At 42.8% G+C, this 17,473-nt stretch overlaps 1 protein-coding gene across 7 annotated transcripts in view; it reads left to right on the forward strand.

The window, feature by feature from the left end:
* Positions 1 to 17,473, forward strand: part of LOC131444521 (AT-rich interactive domain-containing protein 1B-like) — a 204,799-nt gene that overhangs the window by 65,328 nt on the left and 121,998 nt on the right. For 6 of the 7 annotated variants that reach the window (XM_058614911.1, XM_058614906.1, XM_058614910.1 and 3 more), the window contains one exon: positions 15,857 to 16,033. In XM_058614911.1, coding sequence (XP_058470894.1) covers positions 15,857 to 16,033 — 177 coding nt within the window. The remainder of the gene's footprint in view (positions 1 to 15,856; positions 16,034 to 17,473) is intronic. The other variant, XM_058614907.1, reaches the window with a different exon arrangement.

Genomic DNA, 17,473 nt, shown 5'->3' on the forward strand with positions numbered 1-17,473 from the left:
GCTATGGAACGTAATTAGTTCAAATAGAATTAGTTGTTCACTCTGGCTATAGCCATGGGAAATGCGCTTCTAAAGTTTCTAATTATCTGGCTCTGGCTTTTAAAGCAGCACCACCGCAGTGCCTATCTACAGCCGGTGAAATCTAGCTCACAGTAATGAGTTTGGAGGAGGAGGGTTTAATTCCACACTCTCACATGAGCATAATGAGCCTCACCTACAGAAAAAAGCGGTCATGGGTCTGAGCAGAGAGGGAGGAGCAGCAGCGATGGGCTAAAAATACAAGGAAATCAATGCTCCAGATGTGCACAGCTAATATATCCCTGAACGTGATTAAGATGCACGTGTTTTCAGCCATGTTGGAGGAGGAGGAGGAGAAACCAAACCACCCCCACCCTCCTGTGTATCCTCAAATGTTAACAAAACTGTCCCAGGATCAGCTGCAAAGAACAATCTCGCCAACAAGGGGCAATTGTGGGTGATGTTAAGACGTGGCACACACAATCCCCCCGTGATGCATCGTGCTTCGGGGCTGCGACCTCAGCTTGTCACAGCCTAGCATGCTGGGATGTTGCCAGGCAACGTGACGTCAACAAAGATGTGCGTGTACGTCTGTCTCTGTGATTTCCCCAGGCCTGAACGACTCGTGTGTGTGTGTGTGTGTGTGTTTGTGTAGTGGAAGGGGGGGTTTAGCTGAGGAACAAAAGGTCCTCTTTTACTGCCTTTCATTATTGTGATTAATTCCTGCTAAAATTAAGCCTCACTCTCATTAAATATGGACTCTACACAGCGATACGTACATTTGCATGCGGCGGAGCGTGGTGTGCTGTAACTCAGCGACTACACGCTACACTTTCAAAATTCATCTTTGTAGCAGCTTCGATAAATGAGGCGGATTCACTTACAGTCATTGTTGTTACACTGATTAGAGCAACACTGCGAATTTCAATCATTTCTGTTTGTGTGCAGTTCTGTGGATTATCTCGTAATAAAAGGGACAAACTCGAGTCGTTGTATCGTAATCTAGATACAACTGAGGGTAGTTTGAGTCTAACGTGGTCTGTTTTGGTTCGGTTTGTTTTTATTTGTCTGTTTGTGAGCGGGCAGCATAACTCTAAACGTACAGTCACATATTTGGATTTGAATTTTCTGGGGACGTAGGTCATGACCCCAGCGAGGGATTCAATTGTTTCCACAGTGATGTGCACACGGAGCTGAAATTGGGGGAAGTATTTGCAAAATAATTGAAATTGCAGTATGAACAAGTGTAATATCCTCCATCAAAAGACACCTCAGTGATTTGATTCAATATTAAAATTCATCACTGAATAGCGCGACGGTGAAATTCTTCAGTGTGGCAGAAATTCACGAGCCCCGAAAATGTTCCTTTCTGTTAACACACTCGAATCAAACGTGATGATTTGCATATATTATTTTGATCAGATGTGACAAATTTGAAAGTGTGCCGCTATCGAAATATCTGCAAAAGTAATTGCAATCATTTTTTACCATATCATGCAGCACTTATATGGACTCAGTGTATGTGTGTGTGTGTGTGTTTTTAAGGACACTTGTGGGAAACTGAGCAGCCTTGGCGGAGGTTTTGCTCTTTCTCTAGTTAATTATTTATAATTATTCTGATTTTATTATGTTGTCCATGTTAAATGCTGGAGTTACTGGTGCACATGTAAACCTGTAAGCTCGTGTGACCCCCCGAGGCTGTGCGTGCCCCTTGATTCCAGGTTGAGTCATCATTGTTTACCTGTTCAGGCCCTCGAGCTTCATGTCATGTGAGTTCTCCTCCTCCACAGTGCATTTCCAATACATTCTTAACCTCGCGGTTCATTACCAATTAAGTACTCACGGCCTCCACCTTTTTTCTTTATCCAGTCATAGGAGGGCGAGCACAGACCGTGATCTCACTGTCGACGCCTCTCCCATTAGCTCCCAGAAAATAAACGTTAAGTGTATCATCACGCTGCGCGGTGCCCGCGTGTGTGCGAGACACAGTTTAAACGTGTCTGAGGGAGCGAGAGACGGAAGTGTGCGTTCGAGAACACCGTCTGTACCGTACGTGTGCGCAGTGAAGACAGCGAGAACAAACATATGGGTAGGAAAGAAGAAAAAGAAAAGAAGAGGAAGTAAAAGACGGAGGGGCTGGTGTCTTGGGGGATGAAAGGCCACACGAGAGAAACGTCTGTTTGGGAAGTGGAATGGAGTTGAAAGCGGAATAAAAAAAAAAGAAGAAGAAGAAGAAGGAAGAAGAAGAAAAAACCAGCGCCGCCAATTCTGAGCGTAATTTCCTGTGATGTCAAAGTTGGCAGACGGAGAGGAAAAGGAGTTTGAAGGAAACATTAGTGTTTGATGTGAAACGAGGGGTGGGGTGATGGAGTGGGAGAAAGAGCAGGGAAAAAAAAAAGATATCCTGGGAAATGAAAGAGAGAGAAGAGAGCACTGTGTGTGTGTGTGTGTGTGGAGATTGTGCACTGTGAGACAGAAACCATTACCTGTGTTGACTGTTTGTTCTTTACACTCTGGACCGTCTTAATAGAAGCCAAGCATTTAAAGTCAAGTGGAAACATGGCCGACCCGCTGCCTGTTTACTCCACACAAACTACACACAACTACAATCTCCTGTCCTTCGCGGCCTTGTACGTCTTGAGTCTTTAGTTTTTTTTTTTAGGCATTGTCTGCATTCAATAATCGACTGGCAGAGTGAACCGCGGACAGTACAGCGTCTGCATCTGTGTTCTTTAAAAACCGTGTCTGTTTTCCCTTCAAATGGACAACAGCTGCGTGCGATCCCAAAGAATTTTCGACCTTCCAAGACTTCTCTCACTTTTTTTTTTATTCTCTTCATGTGTGACATTCACGCGGTGCAACATGTTTCACTTGTGGTTTCCAGAGCAGCCGGAACTAATGGACTAAAACCGGGATGAAGACGTAACGAATAAAGCATTTAATTTATTCAATTAAGTGGTTTTGTCGGTAATCTACGACGCCGTATTACCTCAAATACAAACCAAATTAAAAGGCTCTGGTGGTTCAACAATACAATAACTAATAAGTAACAGAGTAACAGAGTCGTGCTGTTTCCAACACTTTGTTGTTCCTTTATAGACTTTGATTCATTCATTGGGCTCAACTTTGCTTTGTCGACCTTTAATCCCATCCAGCTGCCGCCGCAGCATATGCTGTGCCGGGCACATGCTTCACAATAAAAGCCCCGGTTAAGACGTGATGGGTTTCTTCCCCAGTGAAATACCACAGGGGCTTCTTTTCTTTTTTTTTTTTTGGTCACTCCTTAAATAAATACTCCATATATCCACAAAATTAACGACGGCTGAATTCCATTTAGCTGCTCCAGTTTCAGGCTCCCATTATTGTTTTGTTCTGCTTCACTGTCGCGCTGCGCGGATTGATTCATGATTTATATTCAACCCTGCCGTCTATTTCACTATTTAAAAAAAAAAAAGGAGAAAGAGTTAGCTCATAACTTTGGGGATTAAATGTAATTATTCACTCGTGGTTCTCATCTCCTCTGCTCATTGTTTTCTGTCGATAAACAAAAAAGAAACGTGATAACAAATGAAAAGAGAGCAGCCGATGGGTCTAATTCACCCCATGGGGCTCTCTATTTCCTCTCAGTAAACTAAATGAACCCTTGACTCTTTCTTCTTTAATCAAATCTTCTCACTTTGCCATGAAGCCGCTGAAAGAGCTCCACTTTTATCAGGAAGTCGCTGGTCGCGATAAAAGTCCTTGTCCCGCCACCAGAATGTGTCATTACTCTCAAACACAGCAGACACTTTGTCACCACGTATAGATAATGCATAGATGGTGCTCAGAGCGACTGCTGTGGCTGGGTCATAGAATATAAATACTGTGACATGTGTCTTTAAATATGATACTAAATGAACATTGATTTTCACTTTATTTGCATTACAGCAGCATTTGACCATATTTAAAGGCAATTTTATTGCTTCTAACATGCAAGAATCCTCTATTAAACATTAAAAATCTTAATAAATACGTCAAGTTAAAGGTAACAACTGAGGCGATTACTCGATTATTAATCGATTACTAAATGAGTCAACTATTTTGATCGTCATTTATTTGGTTTGAGTGTTTTTTTTAAAGCATTAAAACCACTTTCAGCTTCTTAAATGTGAATATTATATTTCTTTGCCCCATATCACTAAGAAATCATTCAAACTGACATTTTGTCATTTCCATGTGCGAGAAAATTATCGACAGATTAATCGATTATGAAAATAATCCTTAGTTGCTGCCCTAGAAACTGTGTAACTGTATTTTAAGGATGTAACACAGCTCATAAATGGCTAGAATATACAGAAATTATACCTTTTTCCTGTGGGTTTTCATGAGTTTTCATGAGTGCAGACAAACAAGTGTCCACTTTCATGTGGAGATATAGCTCGTAGTGTATCAGGACAGAGCCTGGGAATATTGAGATGTTATTTATATGCCGTTTCACCCCCGGTCTTCAGCACCGTGATGACGTCTTCATCCCGCTCGAGTGTCCCTGGAATTACTTACTTCACTTGCGCAGAACGAACTGATCGGGCTTTTAAGTTTCCAATAAACCAAAAAGAAAAGCTGTGAAAATTCTTGCCCGTCCAAACGTCTTCTTGTGAGAGATTGACTTTGGGGAGTTAGACGGGTAATTTATGGCATTGATTGAGCCCGGCGGGGGGGGGGGGGGGAGTGAGGGGGTACCTCACCGATGGGAAGAGCAAGGGCCACTTGGAAGCACTTAGGGGCCCTGGGTGCCGGGGTTGTCTCTGGGGTTAATGCAGCCAGCGCTGTTGGCTCTGACGGATGACTGGGAAGCCCCAATAAATCAGCCACTCTGCCAGGAAGGATGAAGAAAGAGGAGGGAGGGGGGCTGGGGGGGTACAAAGGGGACCACTCCAGCCTCATCACACCCCCCCACCCCTTTCTGAAAGGATCTGGAAACATCTGAGGCTCGCTGTTTAAAGCAGGAAGACACAACTCCAGACCTGCACTCTTTGACAGCCCACAAGACTCTGGGCACCTTAGAAACAACAATAATAATAATAATAATCATAATAATAATAATAGTTAATAAAAGGCATTAAGGAGGATGCGTGCACTTCAAAAACAGTGAAAGGAACTCAAAGAAACGCAGACAATGAAATGGGAGAGACTGATTAATTAAGGGGTTTCTCTTTTGGCTGAAGAATAGATGAAGTTTCAGGATCAATTAATTAGCAAGTTAGCCTACGCACGTCAATGACTCTAATAGCCTGCTCATTTGTAACTTTTATTACCCCCGCCGCCGTAGAGTGGCTCTCAGCCAATCATATGCCATGTGGAGATGATGCTACGTGGCCATTAACTGGAGCCCCCCTCCCCCCCACACACACACACACAGACAAAAGTGATGCTATCAATTATGTCAGTGTAAAGTGTGTCGACACAAACATAAAAGAAGATAGTAACAGTGAACACCTATTAGTATGTATGTATGTATATATATATATATATATATATATATATGTATATATATATATATGTGGATTTTTTTTATCCACTCAGGAAAAGCAGGCCACACACATAATAAATAAGGTTAAGTTGTGATAAATAAGATATGACCCAGTGGATTGTACTCTTTCATGTGAGCCATTAGTTAAATTACATACCCAGCTGTCTTTAATTCATGCTGTTGCATTAGTAGTATGAGCCGCAAACTCCATTATTCTCTTTTAGGCAGGAGGAGTGATGGTGGAATTTAATATAATTTAGTGTCGAATGCGGGCAAGCGGTGTAAAACATCACGTCTTTTTTTTTTTCTTTTTTTTTCTTGTTTTGAAAGATCCAGGCTCGGCGTCTGCGGCGCTTTCTATATACATATATATATATATATATATATATATATATATAGTGCATATTGGTGAGATAAAAGAGCAGGGAGATGAAAGTGGAGCGAAACGGAGGGGTGCAAGGACGAGAGAGAGGAAAGAAAGGGATGATTTACGCCTCTGCCGAGTTACAAGGGGATTAGCTGCTGCTCTAATTGGCTCATGGAGAATTCATCTCAGTTTTCATTCAGATTAGAGATAGATTTATTTTTTTAACACCGGTCGAGTCCACTCCAGCGTCTCCGTTTTTGGACTGTGGAGCAAAGAGACGAGGCGAGACTTGAAGACACGTCTGAGAAGGCATAGATTAGATTGACGTGATCACGGTGATACCGAGCTATCGGTCTGTGGTGTTGGGAAGGGAAGATGAAGCCGTTATAAAGACTTAAAGGAGTTGAAATTCAAAGATGTGAACGGAACCACAGTGGCTGCAATGCAAGTCAACTTAGTCTTAGACTACGGCTTTAGCTCGATTCAACTGTGCATGTAGACGTACTGAGCGATGTATCAGAGTTTCAAAAGTATCCACGTGACTGTGTCACTGTTACTTAACATTGCAGCACCTCAGAGAGAGACAAGAGAGCGAGACGCAGCAGGGGATGCAAAATACAAGTATAATCTCTCGTGCTTATGTCGACCGCTAATGGTGAACAAGCATGTTCCAACTAGAAGCCCCCCCCCCCTCGCTCACCCCCGCCTCCCTCCTCCACATTCAGATGTAATTGACATGACTCCTGCACAAGTTCAAGCCTGTCATCATCGCGGCGCGCATCAAAAGCCGAGCCGCGGCTGTGTGTGTTGTGCTCAGGTGATTGATCCGAGAGACGTTTGTGGGGGCTACTTTGTGTCGGATTGTGACGTCTACATTATGCCACGATGATGACAGGCGGCCATTTTGCTGCATTTTGCTAAGTCTGAGCAAATGCTGTCAAATTCTGTGTTAAACCTCATAAGTGATCAATGATCTATTTTACAGCCTCTTTTACAGTGTCTTTGCAAGAGAGCCTGCTGTAACTCATGCTGAACCCCCCCCCTCCCGTTCTCCACCTCCTCATTCAGATTATCCCCCCCCCCCCCCCCCCCCCCCCCTCCGTGTTCTGTCTATCTTGGCCCCAGGTTGGGGTTACTAGTTTAGTAGGGGAAAACATTTGGAGCCGGTGGCACAAGGCCCAGAGCTTTTCGTGGTGTGTGTGTGTGTGGGGAAGGAAAAAAAGAACTAAATAAATAAATAAATGGCTGTTCACACACACGTTACAGAGAGCATTAACCTGCCCTGCTCCACTTCTCCAAATGTCCATTACGGCTCTGCCTGGAACAACACAGCCAACACTCGTCGCAACACAGCCAACAATAAAAAAAAAATTAAAAAAAGCCCTTTCTTTTTCCCTTTACTAGCAGGAACTGGAAAGAGGGAGATGCAAAGACAGACAGACAGACGGACAGACAGACAGGGGGCAACATATGTGTCTGTCAGTGTGATGTTCATGTTATCAGCAGGTGGCTAAGTCACTATCTCTCTGAAATAGACAGGCTTGTGTTTTCATTTGGGAATAAAAAAGACGTGCACCAGGCTCTGTTTTTATTCTGCTTTATTCTTTCTAATTCAGTTATGATGCGTGCGGCGTCCACGCTGGTGTGAGTGGGACGTCGCTCCTCCAAGGGCAGCTCATTCCTGAAGTGCCAACAGCGAGGAAGGGAGGGGGGGGAAGAGATATGGAAGAGAACGTAGTATAGAGCGACAGAGAGCACCGTCACCTTGGGGGGAGAGATATGACGACGGGTACGGCGATGCGACCCCCTCCTCCTCCTCCTCTTCCTCCTCTCCCCCTTATGTTTAATCATGAAACCGTTGATGCTCATCCTTCCCACTGACGCCTTGCGTTTTGCTAAGGGACCCACTCTCACCTGCGATTCACAAACCGGCGCCAGCGTTCACATCTCGCCGTGGTATTAGCTACGAGCGGCTGATCTTATCGCCCCCGCCGAGCTGAAGAAGCTGGTTGATTTGTTTTGGTCCTGGGTGGAACGATAACCTCCCTGTCAGCTCGGCTCGGATGTGGGAAGAACTATCGCGTCTCCTCACGTGTCGGCTTTGTATACGGAGCGGAGGACGGTCATGTGTTCATATGATCAGAGATCAGAAACCTTGTGGTTTAGAAAATCCACATTTTTAAAAGATGAAGACTCTTTTCTTTTGTGGGCAGGAGAATTTATGAAAAGGGAAAAAAGTCAAAGTCACTTCGCAGTTCTAAAATGATCACATTCATTGATGTCATTTAAAAAACAACAACCCTAAAATGAGACAAAATGGTCATTTACAGATTACAACTGCAAAAAAAAGAAGAAAATCCTGTATTTGCTGTTATTTTCATGAACTGAACATAAATGATTTACAGTTTGTTTTGGAAATGATCGGTCGAGCAAAAGGACGACGAGGTCTTTGTTATAATTTATAACAAATAATCTGTGAAATAAATAAATAAATGAATGAGATTCTGATACCGATACACTCATTTCTTCTTCTGACTGACAGATTTTCCCGTTTCTCCTTTGTTGTTTCCCTGCTGCCTTTGCTTTCTGAAATTTCCCTTTTGAATTATTCCCTCTTTTGAGTGTGTTTGCGCTCAGATTGACTAACTGAGTCCGCGTGTGAGGGATTGCTCTTGCACTGTTTACAAATGTCATTTTGACGTCGCCAGCTTTTTGAAATATCCGTGTCCATTCTCTTCCGGCGACGCCGCGATTATCTGCTGTGAATGGTTTTTATTTTTCCAGGAGCAGCTTTTTGTCGGCATGTGCAGCAGGCTGCTGCTTTTTTTTACTCCTTTTACTTCTTTAAACAACTTCCATAAATAATTTGGAGCGTTGCGAATCCTCAGAATGGCCAGAAGGGCTCGCTGTAAGAAATAATGACGATAAACGAAGAGCCGCTGAAACAAATGTTGTGAATGAATACCTGTCTTTGTCAGATGAAGTCAAAGAAATGGAATAAAGTTGAGATATTTGGTCCGTAGAGTGTCAGAAAATGTGGAAACGTGTTGCTAAAACCTTGTTTTAATGATTTCTTTGTGACATATTCACATATAAGAAGCTTGTTTTAAGTTACATACGTACAGTAATTGATGAATACACACGTACGTATATACATGTACGTTCTTTTGTGCTTTCTTTGCCTCTTATCGCTGCAGGGAAGCTTTGTAATTTGTGAGCATTGTTGTTGTTGCTATTATGAACTTCATGTTTTGTTGTCTCCGTCTGTATAAGTCGGGGGGGGGGGGGGGATTGATTGTATTGACACCAGTGTTCTGCATTCACAGCGGAAAGGAGACATAATTAATATATCCTCAAATGTGTCAGTATGTGCACTCTAAATGGGCTTTAGTTATTATATTATTGTGCGCCAGCGACTGTCACAACAATGCACTGAGATAATTGTTGCACACACACACTTACACACATATATATGTAGTACATGTCGTACAATACTATTAGTTTGCTGTTGGAGACACAGACGGGCAGTTGGATGATTAGCCTCTTCAGCCTGTCAGTGAACACCACAAACATTTGTCAAATCCCCGGACGCCCGCGTCCTCGCTTGTTCATGGTTATCAATTCATTATAATCACCTGTCGCTCTGCCTGTCAGTGAAATTTTGATCCACTGACTTATTTTTTTAAAGGTTTTCTTCTCATTCATCTTGATCACGACTGTACATCCTTCCTTCCTTCCTTCCTTCCTTCCTCCTCTACACTTACTTGTCCGTGTCGCTCCTTTGTCTTCACATATCTCCCTGTCTGCATCGCCATCTTTATCCGTCTCTCTCTGTCTTTATCGTGTGGAACATCACTTTATCCTCCTGCTTTAAGTATTTCAGTCTGTAACACCCTTCCTCTATCTCACTTCTGTCTATCTCCCCATATCTGGCTCTTTAAACATCTTCCTCTGTATTCCTTCACATTTCTCTGTGCGAGTGTGTTTTTTTTTTTTCTTCTTCTTCCTGTTTCTTCTAAAATTGGCCCCTCTGTGGTCCTGCGCTGCTGCTAATTCGGATGCAGTGCCCGCACGCCGCCTGTCACGCCTGTCACTGTGTGCCTGTGTCAAGGTGGTGGCTCTGTTTAGCACTCTGTTTGGCTGAGCACATCTGTCACTCAAAAAAAAGGGGGGGGCAACCTGCGGTTCCGGTCGCCAGCCAGCCGTGTCAGCACCTCGGCAGAATTATGAAAAGTCCTGTCTATTGCTCATTGGCCCATTTGAATTACAAGCAGTGCCCTGTTCCGTGCGAGGTTTTCAAACGGCTGATTTAAGACGCACACACACACACACACACACACACACACACAGGCATCACCAGCGAGGCTATTTATTCCCTCCATTTGCAGAGCAGGAAGATATTGTCTGCCTCTTTTTATACGACTCTTGTTTTGATAGATTTTTGATTGAGTTCTTTGCAGTGTTTGTGTCTTTATATCTTAATATGCCGCCAAGGCTTTTGTTTTCATCACACTGTTTGTGCAGTTTATGGTGAATTATTTGCTTCACAGGACGTCTCTTCTGTGTCATCTCTCCCTACAGCACTTCACATCTGTTGTCATTTCATTACAGACATTTATTTGACACAGTGTGCCTGCCAAGACACTTTGGATAAATCACACTGTTATTTTGTCTGCCTCCGCACACCTGAGTGGAAGGGGGAAAAAAAAGGCAGAAAATGGTTTTTATTTTCTACTTCCAGCAGTTATTTTTATTGGAATAAGCAACAACACAGCAAGTCTGTTTGCTGCTAAGCATATACTCCGTCAAAGAGAATCAGGTTTCACAGAGCCGCTGTGTACTCAGTCGGTACAGTGCGCTCATATACAGTCGGCCCCAGCGAGCAAACACAAGCTGCATTTGAATGGCTCTTTCTTCCCTTCCAAAACCACCGTGACAGGCTGCTACATGCGAGACCTCCGGTGTTGTCTGCTCTCTCTCTGGCTGTGTTTCTGTTAACTTTTTTTTCCCATCGTCTGCTTTCCTGGTTACCCGTCCACACGCTTGCACTTCAGTCAGTGTCCTCTTGAATACTCTTCAGAGTGATTCCAAAGAGAGGAGTGAAGGGCAGCTTGTATGTATAAACTACAGATTCAGATACCACATCTTTGAAGTATCACTCTGAAACCAAACAAATAATCTGTGTCAGCATATCTCCCTTTACAGCATCCATTTTCTACTGCTTTAAGATATAAGATAAGATAGTCCTTTATTTGTCCCGCAGTGGGGGACAAATGTTACAGCAGCAAGACAGTAAAGATAATAAATAATAAACATGCATTACCAAAAAGAAAATTACAATATAAGAAGATATTAACACTTAGACTATAAACAGTTAGTTAAAATAGAATATATATTTATCACTATTACTATTACTATTATTACTTATATTTATCCTCCACATGAGAGTCACATGCAACATGCAAACTCCACGCAGAAAGACCCTTGTTCCGACCAGGTCTCGAACCCGCGTCTTCTTGCTGCAAAGACCGCGTGGCCTGCTTCGAAGAGCACTTTCAGAATGTTTAAAACTATAGGATGTGACTTTTGCACATAAACAAAAGTCTCTAGCATTCAAACGTTCGTTGTTAAATGAGTTCACACAATGTGACGCTCACGTCACTTGGCGACGCTCCCGCTGCGCCGCACAGAGGAAGAGATTTTGTTTCATGTCAGAGACACAACGATGCACTCGTACAGCGAGGTGGCTGGAAAACAGGTCAGAGTACGACTGAACACAAAGAAAAGAGGGATGCCCCGCTCGCCCCTGTGCTGCCGATCATTTGACAGAGCCTGTTTTCAGATGAAGGACACGGAGACCAAACGGAGGCAGAAAAATAGCATCAGCCACAGAAATACACGCTGCAGTTTATGTCTAAATCAGCTCATTAACCGTCACCATGACATAGATTTAGACTTCGACTTCTGCAAACAACATGTCTCTGTGTTTTACCAAAAATTGTTCTGTGTGTGTGTGTGGTGTGTGTGACTCGACAGTGAAGTTGCTGTGCCATGTCGGTTTTTTTTATGTTCTGGCACTTCAACCAAAAATGACTCACATCTTATTTTAGAGGAGTTTTTCCTTTTAAACAGTGTTTATATAAAAGTCCGTGCAGTGGAGGAAGATGAGCCGTGTATGTACTAATTAGATAAGGAAGGTCATTTAAAAGTCATTGTCAACCACAAAACTGAACACACTTGTTTCCAACGCAGGAACATTTCTCATTTACCCGAGATTTAAAAAAAAAAAACTTGGCACGTTTCCACTGAAAGTACCCAGGTTAAAGAGGGGCGGGGCTGTGTGCTGAAGAACACTGATTGGTGGAACATATTTTGCAGCTGTGTTGCCAGCTTAGCAACTTTGTCGCTATATTTAGCGAGTACTCAGACCCTTCTAGCAACTCTTTTTCAAAGAAGCGACTAGCGAGAAATCTGGTGACGGTTTCTGGTGTTTTTAGAGACTTTTGGAGACACTGACACCAAAGCACGTATCGTTCTACGATCTTTTAAGGGTCCCATTTAAGGCCCTGGTATACTATCGCTGACCCTGGTATGCTCGTGCGTCAGGGTCCTGTCTGGGTAGGATGCGCTCCTACCAAAGAAGAAGAGAACGATGCTACAGCTCCCTTGCACAATATACCAGGGCCTTTAGATGTAATGGTAAGCCAACATGTTGTGGCTCTGGAACTGGCTAAACTAAATCATCAATGTTGGTACAGACACGTCTTTAATTTTACCGAGTTGAAAATCCAGGAACGGTATGTGAATCGTGTTCCATGACCTGATACAAGAAGGTTTACACGGTGATTTTTGTACCCTCACATTATCCTCACAGACAGCAGAAGTAACACCAGCGCGTTTCACAGCTACTCTGTGTTTACTTCTAAAATCATCCCCTTAACTCAAATGAACAGTTTTTAAAGACGATGGAAACCAGTGTAGTTTATTATTTATGCATTAGCCTTTCTTGCTTCTCTTGGTTATTTATAACACCAAGACGATGTTTGGAAGAAGGAAGACACCCAATGAGCAATCCTTTTGTCAAACCTTGTGTGTGTGTGTTTTGTCTTTCTTTCTCTCTCTCTGCTGTCATCCGTCTATTCCTCTGTCTGTCTTCCACCGTCTCCCCGTGTCTGTCACTTTATTTGTCTCAGAAAAAGAAAACCCACCCACGGTTGTCTGGTCTTGATCTCCATGGCGACCTAATCCGTACCAATCCCACAACAGTAGTGTTCCAGTTGAGACCCACTGTGTTACAGCAGCCTGTCATCACTGATCACTCGATACAGTTGCTTTTGTTTCATCCACATCTAATGATGTGTGTGTGTGTGTGTGTACTTGTATTTGCTGCCTCTTTAGGACCTTTTCTGGTGTAATCACTGACCTTGTCAGGGCCAGTAGTTCTCATGGAGACCAAGACCTGGTCCTAATTTGTCAGAACCTCATTTCTGAGAAGCTGAGTTGTTTCTGCAAATCAATGCAGTGTCCTCAAAAGAATAGCTGTGCAAACCTGTGTGTGTTTCTGACTTTAACGAATCCCCGTACACAGACAACTTTCTTTGAGAGGACTTTTGTTGACTTATAAATCTTAGCAAATAAGGACATTTAGGGAAGTCAGGCATCGCTCACTTTCTGTTACACCTTAAAAAGCATGTGTTTATGTGTAAAGGCTGAGCTAACAGTTGGTGTAGGGCTGCAACCATTACTCGCTTATTAACCGTTGACTAGTTCAGCTTCTTAAATGTGACAATTTTCTGTTAAAAGTGAAAAATGTTGGTTTGTGGACAAAACAAGACATCCGAGAATAGAGCTGCAACTAACCATTATTCTCAGAATCGATTAATCGAGTAATCGTTTGGTCGGAAAACATTAAAAAAAAGTTGAATGTGTTTGTCAAACCTGGATTTAATGAGGTTCTCAAATGTCTTGTTTTTGTCCACAATATTCACAAAAATATTCACATTTAAGAAGCTAAAACAATCAGAAATCTTCTTTAAATAATGGAAAAAGCTTCAAACCAATTAATCGATTGTCAGAATACTTGACAACTAATTTGGTAAGCGATCAATCGACTAATTGTTTCAGCTCTATCTGAGAACGTCATCATTTCAAGGTTTAATACTAATATTTGTGATGGTTAAGATGCATGATATCTATGAGTGTGTGTTTGTCGGTCTGTGTACTCAACTCTCTTATTTTTCTTTTTCTGGTTTTAAAGGCTGACTTTTTCAGGACCACTTAAAACCTGGTCCTAATAAGAAGCAGAACCTAATTTCACAGAGTTACTGGTGAAGTTATTAAAAGAGCGGTGTGAATTGCTGTCAGGTTATAAGGTTAGGCGTTAACTGGTCATGGCTTTAGTTTTCGGCCAAATGTATGTGAGTCAGTGCACGGTCCTAAGAAGAGTAACTATGCAAACCTGTGTGTGTGTGTGTCTCCGGTCATAATGAATCTAGTGGTGCTGTTGGCATGAGCAGGGCCATGCTATTAACCTCTCTGCCAGCGAGACTGAACTCACCCTGTCTGTCTGTCTGTCTGTCTCATCACCCTAATGACACACTCTCACACACACACACACACACACAGACATGTCCTTTCTAATCAAATTTCCTTTGAAGTGAAAAGTCTTCTACATTGTCCACTCATCTCTATTCAGAGTCAAAAAGCTTCCTCCAGTGAAGAGGGAATTTTTTTATTTTTACCACCCACTCAAATAAAGTTACATTTCAAACATATTAATCTGGCCTGGCTCTCTCCAGCCACATCAAACTTCACTATATCCTACACCAGGCATCAGTTTCCGCACAGTTTTTATGAATTATGAGTGTTCCCTCGTCGTAACAGTCTCCGTGAAGTTACAACTCTGGACCGCTCGCGCTTTTCCTTCTTCTTTCATCTGACGAGTCCATCGCGCAGCAGTGACATCACGTCACGGAATCCCCTGTAACACCGTCCATCATTAGAGATATAAATCACTCCCGAGTTTAGGAGACGTTTACTTTCCTGAGCCTGCCAAGGAAGATTTAAAGGGACGTTTGGAAGTTTAGACCTCCAGGCAAACGCGGGAGTTGGACTGTATGTGTGTGTGTGTGTGTGAGGCTTTTGCACGAGACCCAAAATTGCAGCGCGTGTTTAATGAGTTTGTGGCAGCGCTGTTGGCCGCCAAAAGAAGCAGCGTGACGTGATGGGGGGGGGATATGACAAGAAGAATGCCGTGGTATTGCCTCTCCAGCAGTCGTAAATGTTATTTAATAGTCTTTACAGTGTGTGTCTGGATGAGGAAATCCTCGGAGGGGTGAGGAGCACCTGGTGCTGTCTGCAGTCATAACAAATGACAAGAAGGGATTAAGAATACATTTGTGTTGGTGCCAGCTTGTTACACGCACTCCGTGTTCACGTTCCCTCCCGTAAACCGCTGTGTAATGCTGCGTTGGCTTTGCCGCTTGCAACTTTTTTAACTGCACCGGTTCAGAATGCTCCGGCTCGTCCATGTGTCCCTCATTTGTGTGTTACGGGTTCCGGGATGTGCCTGTAGTAATATCCAGCACACCTCGTCCCATCTGTGAGCTGACCGAGATGGATAATAGAGAGAGGGAGTGTGCGTTTGGCACGCCGGAGGACATAAAGTTAGAGGTTTCATTAGGCAGAGGACTGCTGGGAGACGGGTGTCAGCCTGGTCTGAGCTAAATTAAGACCTTTAGTTGTCCTGTAGGCTCATGTGGGATGTTATTTTTTTGTTTTTAATGTCCAGTCCTTCCTGAAGGATTGTGGGTAAGAAGACTACACTTAGTCACCTGGCACCTGCTGTGATGCCGGCCTGCTAATTTTACCGTTGTTAATTCAGTGGTAAAAATACTTCAACCTCAGCCCTTTGCCGAAATATCTCCTCACTAATCAAATGAACGTGTGATTGGTGGTTTCAGCAGGTGGCGCCGTATGGCCAGCAGGTGATGGGGGGCTACAGCCAGCAGCAGCAGCAGCAGCAGCAGCAGCAGCAGGCAGGGCAGCAGGGAACACCTCCGTACTTCAGCCCCCCTCAGCAGACGCCTCCAGGCCCCAGAGAGAGCCCCTACCTCCAGCCTCGACCACCTCCACAACAGGTACAAACATTCACGTGTCACGCAAAGTCACTCACAGCGTTTTGATTTGATTCAAATTAATCTAAATAAATCAACTATGGAAACATAGATGTCACGAATGTAACAGCAAGATATAAGCAGGAGATTTGAATTTATCCAACACTTATTCTATGGATTTGTAATTTAGCTTTTAATGCTCACATGGTAATGTGCCACTCCTTATATGGACATCCTGGGGGTGTGTGTTTATAGGTCCCATTTTTTCAACTTGTTGAGTCAAAGTTAGCAATATAAAGTAGCAATAGTTCTGCAGAAGTCAAAAAATAGAGCGTTTTTCTTTTCTTTTTGTTCATAAAAATGAGAAAAGTGAACTTTGAACTGACGTATTTCCAAATTGCCTAGGTTGTACTGGAAAAAAAGTGATATAAGACGCTCTATATTGCACATTCTTTGAGCCTCTGTATGTTATTTACTGTTTAAACATAATAATGGAAAAAAGCAGCGTGTGTGTGTGTGTGTGTGTGTGTGTGTAAAAATGATAAACAAAAGTGTGTGTGTTGGTTCAACATATCCCGCTCTGTGGATCCCATTATTCTCTTACATAATTCATGACTAGAGTTACTTAAGGTAAATCTCACACGCTGTGTTTCTGTACCTTCTCTTACCCCCCCCCCCACCCCTCCCTAGAACCGTTAAGCTAAAACATTTTTTTTATTTTTTTACTAATTAATTGCAGAATTTACATCTTTTCATCTTAACAGTGAGCTTGTAATAAGTGACGTTCAAAATGTGCAATCGCAGAATGGAGGATTAACATAAAGAGAACTTAAGAGAAACTGACGCTTAATAGCATCTTTACACTAAATTTAACCAAAAAGGCCAAAATAAAGAGCTATCAAGGCCGTAAAAAATATGCAGAAGAAAATGAATTATTGCGTGCACACATGCACGTATATTTATTTATTAGTGCAAACGATAATATTTCAGTCAATACAGCACTGACCCACGTTTGTTGGAGAATTTTCATCTTCTTGAAGGTAAATTTGAATAATTTCTCTCAGTCCGTCGTCATCTATAATGTACGTAAGAAATGCGATACCTGGTCCACGATACCAATAATATCACGATACAGCGATTATGTGATATTCGACATATTGCGACACCTGGCGACTGAAACCGTCAGGGACTGTTTACTATATTTTGAGCCACGCCTATGAGTTAGTCTTACAACTTTGTAAAGCCAGATTTTCCACCTACAACTCCATCATTATTTGCGTTGCAGGCTGGGTGTGGGAGGACACATAATGGCTTCTTCTTCTTCTTCTTCTTTCTGCTTTAAATATAAAGTAAAAGGCAGGAAAATAAAAGCATACATTGCATTTGAATGCAACACAAGTTCAGAGACTGGATATAGTGTATTGTACATTTCCGTGGCACGCAAGCCCGCCAGTGCAAACCCAA

This window comes from Solea solea, chromosome 18 (assembly GCF_958295425.1).
Source record: "Solea solea chromosome 18, fSolSol10.1, whole genome shotgun sequence".
Taxonomy (NCBI): Eukaryota; Metazoa; Chordata; class Actinopteri; order Pleuronectiformes; family Soleidae; genus Solea; species Solea solea.